We start from the raw sequence: 12,467 nt of genomic DNA, 5'->3' as shown, positions 1-12,467 counted from the left end.
GTTTCCAGAAGAATCCTTTGCACAGCCTAGTTGTCAGCATCTTGTGATGAGGGCGTAGGGTTTGGTTATCCTGACTTACACAACACTGGAAGTAAAGGGAGACAACAACTGTAGCGTTACTGCAACAGTGTGTAGTGGTTACACTACAACACAGACTGCAGTGGTAGGTACACTACAACACTGACTGCCATGCTAGGTACATTACACTGCAGTGATGCACTATAACATTGACTGCAGTAATAGGTACATTACAACAGCATGCAGTGATACACTACAACACACATACTGTAATGGTAAGTATACAACAGAGACTGTAGTAGTAGTTACACTACAACACAGACTGCAATGGTACACTGGGAGAGAAGATAGAAAGAGGTGGGGGAGGGGCTGAAATAACATTTATACACCATACAGCTAAGTTAGAATCAAAATCTGTACAAAAGATGGGAAAATGACACTAACGAGATCTTAATTAGAAAATGACACTAACAAGATCTTAAATTAGAAATCTTCCAAGTTTCGGAATGCTGTCTGCATTTCTTCATAAAGTTCATCAAAATCTCCTTTGATCTTCCGCTCTCCATCTTTATCTGGGTCCTACAAAAACAGAAATATTGGAATGAAACCTTTAAAACAGTGAGATATAAGAGGGAGGGGGTGAGGTGGATACAACTGAAACATGAACTCAAAATGTCAGGGTTTCTAGATTCGTGTGAGATGATAAAAATGCCTGGGTTTAAATGAAGCAAAATTTGAGTGTTGGATGTAAATTTAAAATGAAATTAAAAATACTTTACCTTGAACTTCATACTGCTTAGTTTATACATAATGTCTCCTAATTGTTCCCTAATGATAGCCCAGGTAATCTTCTTCTCACTCTGGGCCGTACTTTCCACAGCATGTCTGGAAAGGTCGTAGAATGTAATGATGTTCTTTAACATGCCTACAGTCTTGTAGAATGGACAGAACCTGGCAAAAAAGAAGAGACAAGATGTTAAGAAAGTAGACAAGTGGTCGGTCATTGCAGGACTGTTCAAAGTAGAGAGGTATATAATTAGACACAAGTTGGTGAGAAAAAAAAAGACATGCCATAGACATAAGGATATGAAACCAGGGTGTTGTCCACTGTCATTTCTACTATTTCACAACCACCTTCCCTATAAAAATTAGTGGTGACCACTGCACTCACCTGTCATATGGTGTGTAACCATTTTGTTGAAGGAAGTCGTCTTTGATTAGTCGAGACACCTCCAAAGTGATTTTATCAGATTCTGCAAGGGAACCCTGGAATAGAGATTACAACTTTTATTGGTATAGCAACAAACCTACAAGTTTGGTTGCTAACTAAGTATCTAAGATCATTTCTTGTAAATACAATTAGAACTATTTTGGCTGTAGACCTCATCCTTATACGTTGATGTTTCTCCATGTAGCGATAATACTGGGTTTTTTGCTTTACTCCTAAAGCTGAATAATCAGAAGAAATAATCAGATCAAGTCAATAAAAAATGTGTTTCTAAAGTGTTCATTATCTCAGTATGACATAATTTCGGCTTTAACAAAAACGAAATCAAACAGAAATACTGAATTATTAATAATAATAATTGTCACTGTTGATATCATCATTTATACTTCAATGTTAACAACATTGAAGGTGGGGAGCTGACAGAATCGTCAGCACACCAGGCAAAATTCTTGGTGGTCTGTTTTTACATTCCAAGTTCAAATTTGCCTTTAATCCTTTCGGGGTTGATAAAATAAGTACCAGTGACATACTGGACTCGACATAATTGATCTATTCCTCGCCTGAAATTGCTGGTTTTGTGTCAAAAATTGAAAGCAACATTAATGTCTTAGTTTCTCCACTTCATCATAGCCATGTTTCTAATTGGTATCAGTTCAAGATGTTGGTTTTTTGGATACTAAAGAAAAAAGCCCTAAACCTTAGATAGAAATAATATAAGACCCTAACCTTAAAGAGAGAGAAACAGAGACATGAATTTGTAGTATATGACTATCACCATTGGTTTACCTACCTTGCCGACCAATTGGACAATCTCTGATAAATCTTCTTCTTCTTGTAGGATTTCTTTGCACTAGTAAAATAGAAAAAAACAAAATTCAAGTTAGTGGTTACCTTTCTATAACACACAACATCAACACTATAACCACACAATCCACATTTATTAAGCATCTCCATAAACCATTCACATCATGACAGCAACAAACAAGCAACAGACAGACAGACATTACCTTTGTTCTTAAGGGCACAAATTCTGTGAAAGATTTGTCATAATATTCATCAAGGGCACGCATGTATTTGCTGTAACTGATGAGCCAGTTGATAGAAGGGAAATGTTTACGCTGGGCCAGTTTCTTATCTAAACCCCAGAAGACTTGTACAATACCAAGAGTGGCTGATGTGACGGGATCAGAGAAGTCTCCACCAGGAGGGGACACACTGCAAGAGAAATACAAGGAGTTAAAGATTTATCATGTAAAACAGTATTGTAGGTGTCAACTGGCCAATTCCATATTTCACTGTTGGAACTGGGAAGACATCTCTTCTTTGATATCAATTTAGGCAATATTGTTGATAATGTTTGTCAATCATAGGAAAAGCTACTGGATTGTCTCAATCATTTCTGGTCACATTTCTAGTGCAAAAGTCTGTCTGTGTCAATGTTGAAAATAATTAAGAATTTGGAGGGGACTGGTAAATTAACTAACTTCATTAATCAAGGCTTGGAAAACAACAAATGGTTTTTACAAAAAAGGTTTCAAATTTAAATATGAACATTATAAAAAGAGAACATTTTGTATCTTAGAACTAGACAAGGTTTCTGATAGATCAGTACCAAAACAGATGAACACAACTTGTGTTACTTCATAAATATTTTTTGATTAAATTATAGTGACAACTTATTCTGGTAGTATGACCTCCAGTAAGGACATGTATAACAACTGTTGTAGTTAACTCTATTCAGTGTGAAATTGTGAAGAGAGGACGACCCTATCACTGTTTTGTGTTTCAAGCCTTTGTCACTTAGGTAACACATTCTAACACAGATAGGTGGGTAGAGATTGACTGTGCCATGGTATCTCTCAGAGACGTGACAAACAATGAAGTAAATGTCATCTGTACCATAAAGTGACATTTCAAATTGATACAATTATTGTGACCAAAGGTGTAGAGGTAAACATTATTTCTAGATATCTACTGAAGCATGCAGAGTACCTTAATAGGGTGTGTAGAGTACCCCAATAGAGTGTGTAGAGTATACCAGTAGAGTATCCGAATAGTGTGTGTAGAATAAGTACCCAAACAGAATGTGTTGAATACTCTTAATATAGTGTTTAGAGTAACACCAAAAGAGCATGTACAGTACCTAGCTATAGTGTATAACATACTCTGTTAGTATGTGCAGGACACTCTGCTCTACTAGGGTGTGTATACAGTCAAGCACTATGCAGTTTAGTATACTCTTCTTTTCTACTAAGGTATCATAAAACAAAGATAGTAAACAGTGGTACTCACGCCCCAACAATACTGACACTGCCCTCACGAGCTGGATTACCAAGACATTTCACCCGACCAGCACGTTCGTAGAAAGAAGCTAGTCGAGCACCAAGGTAGGCAGGATAACCGGAATCTGCTGGCATCTCGGCCAAACGTCCAGAAATTTCTCTCAGAGCTTCAGCCCATCGAGATGTGGAATCAGCCATCATAGATACGTTATAACCCATGTCACGGAAATATTCAGACAGGGTGATGCCTGAAATGATGGAATGTAAAGTAGGTTTATTAGAGAAATGGCAATAACAAGTATTTGATTTATAGTGAAATACAGAACATTAGGAACTCCTACCAACCACGATGGAAACAGATAAGACAAAATCAACAAAAGTACTCTCAGTAAGAGTGCATACACTAAAAACATATTACAGTGTAATGTTAGATGTGACATAACAGATCAAGATTTTATACACTCACATATATATATATATAAGCACCATCCAAATGTGGCTGATGCCAGTGCTCCCTGACTGGCTCCCATGCCAGTGGCACATAAAAAGTACTATCTGAACAGAGTTTTGGTTGACCCTGGGGCTATAGTAGAAGACACTTACCCAAGGTGTCATGCAGTGGGACTGAAACTAGAACCACATGGTTGAGAAGCAAACTTCTTACCACACAGCCATGCCTGGATGGTTGGTATTAGTAAAGGCACCCAGCTGAATAAATGTCAAAACTGGTATAGAACTGGGCACAGCTATCTGGCTCGTCTATTCTTGTCAAACCGTTCTAACCCACATCAGTATGGAAAAGGGAACGTCGAATGATGATATATATATATATCTAAATGTGTGTGTGTGTACATATATAGATAGATAGATAGACAGATAAATAGATATCATCATCATCCAGTGTTTTAAATCCGGGTTTTGTCCCCGTTAACAATATATTCTTTCAATATATTCTGCAGTACAGTATATCCGTGTAATAATCACATCAGCACTAACTGTTCAATTTGATAAGATCCACTCAACACACAGGGCTAGGCCAGATATTTCTTAAGACAGATACAGTCAACACACTTGGGCACTTTTCTGTAGTCAGATAAGAATTGAGAGCTTCAAATTAGTTGCTATAGTAACAGCAGGTAAACACAATACATACATACCTGTATAGATAGAGGCCTCACGAGCAGCTACAGGCATATTGGAGGTGTTAGCTACCAAGGCTGTTCTCTTCATAATACTCTCAGGATTTCCAGCAACTTCCATTGTCAACTACAATTAAAAGTCATCTTTAGTTAACACATTTCTACATTAGATTCTACATTAAAGATACTAATATAATCATATGTATCAATTGTGGTAGATATAGGCGTGTGCATAATTTCATGTAAGAGCATTTGTCAACTAACGTTTCTCTTGCAATTGTGGAATTAGGGGAAACAGTGAAATGAAAGATTCCTGTCCTCTGTAATCTCTCTCAACTATGTCCATTTAATGAACACCTCACAGACAAGTAACAAGAGAGAAATGGTGAAACCTAGATATCCGAAACCAAGCCCCTTGACATGCTAGACATATCAGCCTAGCTCTCACAAATTACACTTGATTGTCTTGACAAAGGAAGCATATTGAATTACTCAGTCCTAGATGAAGAGGGAAAAAGATATGAAAGCACAATGGTCGTAGCAGGAACGCCTTTGAGCAGAGGCCTGTTTGATGAGAGATGAATTAAGGGTGAAACAATAACAATAAGCAAAACATGTTAGAGTAGTTACCTTGGGGAAATCTCGCAATACTTCAGACATTTCATTACCACGTTCACCACAACCAACATAAATGATAACATCACTGTTTGAGAATTTGGAAAGGGACTGTGAGATGACAGTCTTACCACAACCAAAGGCCCCAGGAATAGCGGTCGTACCTCCTTGGACACAGCTGCAATAAAGAACATGGATTTTAAAAATAAACATTACACATATTTAATATAGTGATATCAAGATATAGAAAGAAGGCCATAGACAGATCCTTTTCCTTCTGTATGTGTATTGTCCAACTATTTTATTATGGTTTACTCCTGGGGAAGGGATGTGCCACATTGATCACAGTTCTTTGCACACTGAAACCACTGAGTTGTGGTACATATTGTTTATTCAGAACACAAATGGCAATGCTACCGAAAAGGTATCAATGCAAAGATATGCTAAGGCAAACACACACACACACACACACACACATATGAGAAGGAACTGTGGCATTGCCTTCACAGGCCCTCCAAGATCTGATAAGATGATAGCAAAAACCCTTTGACTAGGCTATGCAAACTGATCTTTGAACACTGAATCCTGTCCAACCATCTAGTAACTGGGTTTGGCTTGGACAATACACAAGATTTAGATATTTACCTTTCTATATTAGCCATTTTCTCGACTCTCATCCACCTTTCACTAAATCCACTTCAAGAGAGAAACTTCCTTTCCACCCCATCTTCCTTTCCAAGGGAAATTTGTAAAAAAATCAATGAGGGCTCAACTAAAGAGGAAACTGTCTGCCCCCAGGCCCTTCAACCTTATTCTCCACACAACTTCTTTTGCTGTAGCCATCAGACAGGGAAGTGAGGCAATCATCCCAATGGGCTTGGCTGATAGTTAAATCCATCTCACATGCAAAAGCAGCTGTTTGACATAACTTTACAAGGCAGCAACACCCTAAACACAATGGCTGTAGTAGGAAAACTCTCAACTTATGACTATGCAGTCAGTAGTCCAGCACTTTAAGCAATATTCCTCCAAATACAAGGAAATAAGAATAACTCACGGGAACAGAGCATCTAATACACGCTGTCCAGTTAAAAGTGGATAGTTGGCTGCAAGTTTATCTGCAGTTGGTCTAAGTTGTCTGACAGGCCACACTTGTAACATGGTATATTTTGTCTTCTCTCCATCAAATTCAGTTTCCAATACAACATCCTGAAAACAGATGAAACCTACTATCAACATACATCTCCTTCAATATTAACTTAAGAAGCAGTCAACAAATCAATTAAACAAATGTCTGCTACATATTTTTTCTTCAGATTTCAAAGACATTTCTAAAGTATAAGCAAATTCTTATGATAATGAATTCTTACCGAGATTTGATATTTTAGAATGAAGTTGTGATATGCATGCCTTCTTTAAAGATCCTAATGAAACAAGTGAATTGGTTCCTAAATGGCCTTGAACCTAGATTATGGGGTCAAATACAACTCCCTGGTATTTGCTGTCAAATACTTTGGAACAGATTCTCACAAAGGCATGAACCTTCAGATTTCTGGAGTGAGAGCAATGGAAGATTGCAATGATGATGCCTTTCCCAAGAGCTTTGCAGAGAGAAATGAAGTAATTCTAACAAGGATGTAGAATCTTAGCTCACTAGAATTTATAAGCCCATGATATTAGCTGATATGTAGAAACATAGAAGAAATAATGAGAAAGTAGTAATGCAAAATGCCTTATATATAGATTACCGAAGTACTGAAGATATTATTGTCTACAGTGAAACAGTTTATAATAAACTAAATGAATTGAGATTGTGAAGATAAAGCCCTATACTTACGCTGCAGTCATACATACCAGGCTCAGCAATATAAGTCACCTTGCCTTTTGAACGTGGAGGTAACATGAGTTTATGTCTGATCAATATATTTTCATATATGACACCATAGATGTCACCACCTGTCACATGACTTCCAATCTGTAAGTGAAAGAAATTAGCATTATTCATCAATTAATTAAATGATTTCTCTAAATCTAGGAAAAAAATTACAAGATGTTGTAGTGGTATTGTATAATATTATCACAGATGGTGCCACTGAGGTTGCACAACACGCCTCCTCATTGTAGCTATTTATAGCAGAGAATTCAAACCTTGTCTCTTATCTCAGCTATATTGACACAGCAAGTTGTATAAGCTGTACCTCACACACCTACATCAGTATACCACACAAATCCAGGGACACACACACATATCTAGTGACACACCCACATCCAGTTACACAAAAATCCAATAACTCACACATGATTGCTACAACCCCATGCAGCCACCATCCCTATACTCCCACCCTACCATACCCCACCCACACACCATGAGAGATGACCTACCTTGACGTTTTGAGGTTCAAACTCCCACTTCTTGGAACGATCCAATGCAGGAGTATTGACACCTTTAGGAATGTAGATACTGTCAGTCAGATCAGAGATGTCCTCCAATGGACGTTGAATACCTGGAAAGGATTAGCAACAATTAGTAAAAATTAGAAACTGGAATCCATTTTTGACATTTATTGTGATTTCAGATAAATGAAGATGAGGGCAGGGAGAACACTTTAATGAGGAGGAAAATTCACTACCCAGAGTGGGGGTGGGGTGGGGTGGAGTGAGGGTGGAGGGGGGCATGATACAGAGTGGAGTGAGGGCATGGAGGTTCACTTTTGAGATTGAATTAAAGATAATATCCCCAATAAAGTTGATGCACACTCTCAGAACACTGGTTCAACATTTTACTTATTTAAGAACCAAGAGATAGAATTCTGTACCATCCCAGAAGCATTACATCATGTGTACCATCATAAAAGCACCACATCTTATACCATCTAATCACAAAAGATACCACTGGGACATTAACCTAAATGTATTTAACAATACATCAATGATGCAACATTCCGCAGTGCACAGCACTATGTAAACTTAAAGTGCCACATGATCCATGCCACGCGGCAGCAATGCACTGACATAAAACAATACAGTTTCAATAAAATCTCTGCTATAATTATCTAACCAGTAATGGTATTCCACCCACTGTAGATGTACCACAGCAGTTATGGTACCCTATACACTATAGATGTACCATAGTAGGTAGTGGATGAACAAGCAATTATCAAGACTAAATGTTGAGGTATCTTTGTTGTCATTTCTCCAGACAGCTATTGTCCCAGATGTATATCATTCATGAGTATTTTAAATGCTTCAGATGTTTCCATGCAGCAGTTGTTTTAAACATTCTCGAATTTAATCTCAGCTTAAACTAAGCCAGTGAATAAACAGGAAAATAACCAGGTGTACAGTAGTTTTTACAAAATATGTTGGCTATTTCACAAATGTGGTTTAAACAGAAGAAAAACATTTTTTTAAAAATTATATATTTCAAGAAATCTCTGAGATTTCTGTACACAATGTCTGAAAAAATAATCAATTTTCTAATGACAGTATCCATGGTAAGTTTTGTTGACAGAATACTTTAGAAATGTTTGTCAAAGTAGGTGTACGCTAGAAGCAATAATCCAACTGACCTTTCTAAAATTACAACTCTCTCTATTTCCTGCATACTCTTAACAACTAAAGGAATTTTTTGATCTTATCTAAATTCAATTTTTACAGTTTGACTATAAGTAAACAAAATAAATATTTTAATAATTTAAAAAATTTTTTTTTATTTTTGTGTTGCAGCAAATATGGAAATAATGCTTAAAACAAAATGAAAGATAATCAGGAATTTTTTTTAAATAAACAATTTTCTAGATGTTCAGTTGTGAACTAAAAAGGTGTCATATGACAGATTCTATTTACAGTATGAATAAAGGGAATTCTAGGACAGCTTTTATTATCATAAAGAAAAGAAGTTACAATGTTCTAGCTCTTATATTTCATGAATTGGGTGAACTTGAGAAGAATGAGGGCAAATTTAGTGAGAAGTAGGGACAAAATTGAGGAGTGGGAAATGATGAAAACAAGGCAAATTTAACAATAAGTAGACAAAATGGGTGACAAAATGTAAAATATAAGTTGGCTTTGATAGAAATGAAATTCTTAGATATTTCACATACACACACATGCACACAAATACACACACACACATATTGTTTATTTAGGCTGTTATTTAGTAACAGTGGCCTGCTAACCTGGAGTTTCTGCAATGTGATGTTGGTTCCTCAAACAGGAAGAGATAGGATAATGGATAAAGACACATCATTGTGACACTGGAGAGACAGGACCAAAGCCATCCAACCAGCATTATAGGCTCCCAGGCAAATCAACAAACAGGATCCTTTAGTATTTATTTATTGACAGCAAGCCACAAAATACATAGATCAGAATTTGGACCCTAGACCCATGAGGCCCCTGGGCAACAGCCCAGTGTACCCTTGCCTTAAGTCAGCCCTGATTGGGACAGATGACAGGCGAGGAAAGAAACAGAGGGTAAGGGGAGGGAGAAGTATTAGCAAGTGCACACATGCACACAAGCAGAGCACACCAAAAGAGAAAAGAAAAATGAGGTTGGTAATGTGGAAATATCTATTACAAACAGTTTGTATAGTTAAACAACTGAATCAGATACCAATGAAACCTTTACAATAATCCAACATATTACGGTAGGTGACAAGGTCAACTTGTATCCTATGTGAAGACAACATGTCTAACACTCACCTACAAAAAGGTGGTGGATGGTTCAACTTCATCTAAAAAACAGTGTAGGTCTGGATAATTTAAGTTACAAGTTTTGTTGGGAGTCCTATGTTTAAATCCAGCCAATAAATCCAGAATGGTTATCATATACAAAGATAAATGATAACCATTTGGATCATAGTTAATATATTACCAGGAATACTAAATAATATTCGATTACCCACCTACCATCATTATAGACCTCAACACTATATTGAGTACATCTACCAAGAAAGGTTGGTAGCTTCCCCAGAAAACTCCCCATTCACTACAAACTGGATTAATACCCTACTGTTACACAAGATACCTCTTACACAGGGGTCATCCCCATTACCACCCACATCACTCACCATACTAGCAACCAGCTACTACCATCACCATCATCACTACTAGCCACAGGTAAAGAGAGAGACATGTTAATATAAAACACTGTATTGAGGTGGAAAGCTGGCAGAATCGTTAGCATGCTTAGTGGCATCTCAGTCATCTTCATATCCTGAGTTCAAATTCTGCCAAGATCGATGTTATTTTTCATCCTTTTGGGGTTAATAAAATAAGTATCAGTTGAGTACTGGGGCCAATGCAACCAACATATCCACCTCCTCAAAATTGCTGACCCCGTGCTAAAATCTGAAATCTATATAATACAGTGTATTGTGAAAATCTGAATATAAATATCTCACCATCAAAAATGCTGCCCATAATTCCTGGTCCCAGTTCAACTGAAAGGGGTTTACCTGTTCTCAAAACAGGGTCCCCTACAGTTACACCAGCTTTAGTAATGTTAAGGAAGGCAACTTTGAATATACACACAATGGCGGGGGAGGCATTGGACTATTGGCAATATAAGTGTAAGTGCAAACCGTACCAAAGCAGTTGTGTTTATTGGATGAGAAAGACACACGATTATGCTGGCTACATTCCGACTGACATTTGTATACACTATCATACAGAATATACATGTACACACACACAAACACATTGTATACATACATACATACGCATATGCATACCTGAAACATATAAGATTTTTTTTGTCAATTGTTAGAAAACTTTAATATTAATGAACTTATTGTATACAGTGGTTAGGTGCATTACAACTCATCAGAAAAAGTAGCCAAAAGTAAATGAACAGTACATAGAATAATGCACAGGAAGTGAACAGTGCATGAGCCTTTTAAAAAGAAAAGAAGGAAGAAATAGTGACAGTATCAAATATTTTTTGCAAAGTATTTTTAAATAAATAAATATATATAATACATACATACATTGTATGTGTGTGCATATATGCATGCATATACACATGCATACACACACACACACACACATGCATTGAAACATGAGAAAACACAGTCATAAAAGGATACAAGTGTCTTCATAGACTTGTATAGTAGCCATGTCTCCTTCCAGTCGAATAATCTCTCCAACCAGCTCGCTATGGCCAACACGAACCAGTTCGTACATTGCTGCTCCAGACATGTCCTGGGCTGTGACCACTGAAATATAAAAAAAAAGAACAGCTATTGGAATAGTTGACATAAATGGGGGAGAACACGAATACACACACACACACACACACACACACAGACACACACGTGTGTGCAGGTGTGCGCGTATGTGTGTGTGTGTGTGTATGTGTGTGCGTGTGTGTGTGCCTCAGTTTCCTGCCTGAAGACAGGACTCTAGAACCCGTGTACCTTCAGAGAAAAGACCTTGTTCAATATGCAGAAAAGGAGTCGGTATAAACTCCATATGCTGCACCCAATGTAAGCTATGAACACTTGTTCATTCATTCATTCATTCATTTTCATGAACATCGCAAAGTAATGAGTACTTTCCCAAACATCATTTAAAGCTGTGTGACCTCTGATCACTATGAAGTCCGATTCTGGAGAGACAGATACATCCGCAGGTGGATCATGCAAAGCCTTGCTGCTGTTGACTTTCAGATTTCTGCATGTGGTGCCAGGCACAGCATGCCACATCACTCTGCAGTAGATCTTTTTGGAGTTTGGTGGTGCCAGTCTTGCATATGTCGCACCAGCTAGTGTGATCTGCAGCCATTGATTCGAGACTGTCTGGAGGGATATGACACTTTGTCAGCGTTGCCTTCAGGTGATCTTATATATATATAAATAAATTCAAAAAGGGATAAAACTCTTTTACAAGAATTTTATCAAGAAGCCAGTGAATTTCCCTTATATATATATCTATTTATAACCATGTGTCAGTGCTTATATTAACTAGGATAAACTTATGTTCTTCTCCTTATGTCAAAGCGTGTTATTCACCAAAGATCAATAGGCACCAACTATGTCCTGGGAGAGGATGGGGTCAATATGAGTGATTAAAATCCAACACAGATGCAATGCAATGACTGACACTAGTAAAATAACAATAATAATAATAATAATAATAATAATAATAATACTATATATATATATATATATCATCATCATCATC

At 37.2% G+C, this 12,467-nt stretch overlaps 1 protein-coding gene across 2 annotated transcripts in view; it reads right to left on the bottom strand.

Moving 5' to 3' along the window:
• Positions 1-35: 35 nt before the first annotated feature.
• The window catches only part of LOC106869851 (V-type proton ATPase catalytic subunit A), a 29,290-nt gene continuing 16,858 nt past the window's right edge, over positions 36-12,467 (bottom strand). For both annotated transcript variants that reach the window (XM_014915771.2, XM_014915772.2), the window contains exons 3-15: positions 11,372-11,500; positions 10,688-10,777; positions 7,665-7,786; positions 7,120-7,257; positions 6,340-6,491; positions 5,298-5,460; positions 4,686-4,794; positions 3,539-3,776; positions 2,254-2,461; positions 2,037-2,096; positions 1,190-1,284; positions 798-969; positions 36-597 (exon numbers count right to left, since the gene is read on the bottom strand). In XM_014915771.2, coding sequence (XP_014771257.1) covers positions 502-597; positions 798-969; positions 1,190-1,284; positions 2,037-2,096; positions 2,254-2,461; positions 3,539-3,776; positions 4,686-4,794; positions 5,298-5,460; positions 6,340-6,491; positions 7,120-7,257; positions 7,665-7,786; positions 10,688-10,777; positions 11,372-11,500 — 1,772 coding nt within the window. In that variant the 3' untranslated portion in view covers positions 36-501. The remainder of the gene's footprint in view (positions 598-797; positions 970-1,189; positions 1,285-2,036; positions 2,097-2,253; positions 2,462-3,538; positions 3,777-4,685; positions 4,795-5,297; positions 5,461-6,339; positions 6,492-7,119; positions 7,258-7,664; positions 7,787-10,687; positions 10,778-11,371; positions 11,501-12,467) is intronic.

Source organism: Octopus bimaculoides, chromosome 20 (genome assembly GCF_001194135.2).
Source record: "Octopus bimaculoides isolate UCB-OBI-ISO-001 chromosome 20, ASM119413v2, whole genome shotgun sequence".
Lineage (NCBI taxonomy): Eukaryota > Metazoa > Mollusca > Cephalopoda > Octopoda > Octopodidae > Octopus > Octopus bimaculoides.
Note: the sequence above shows the minus strand (reverse complement) of the source record. Positions and strands in the feature narration are given on the sequence as shown.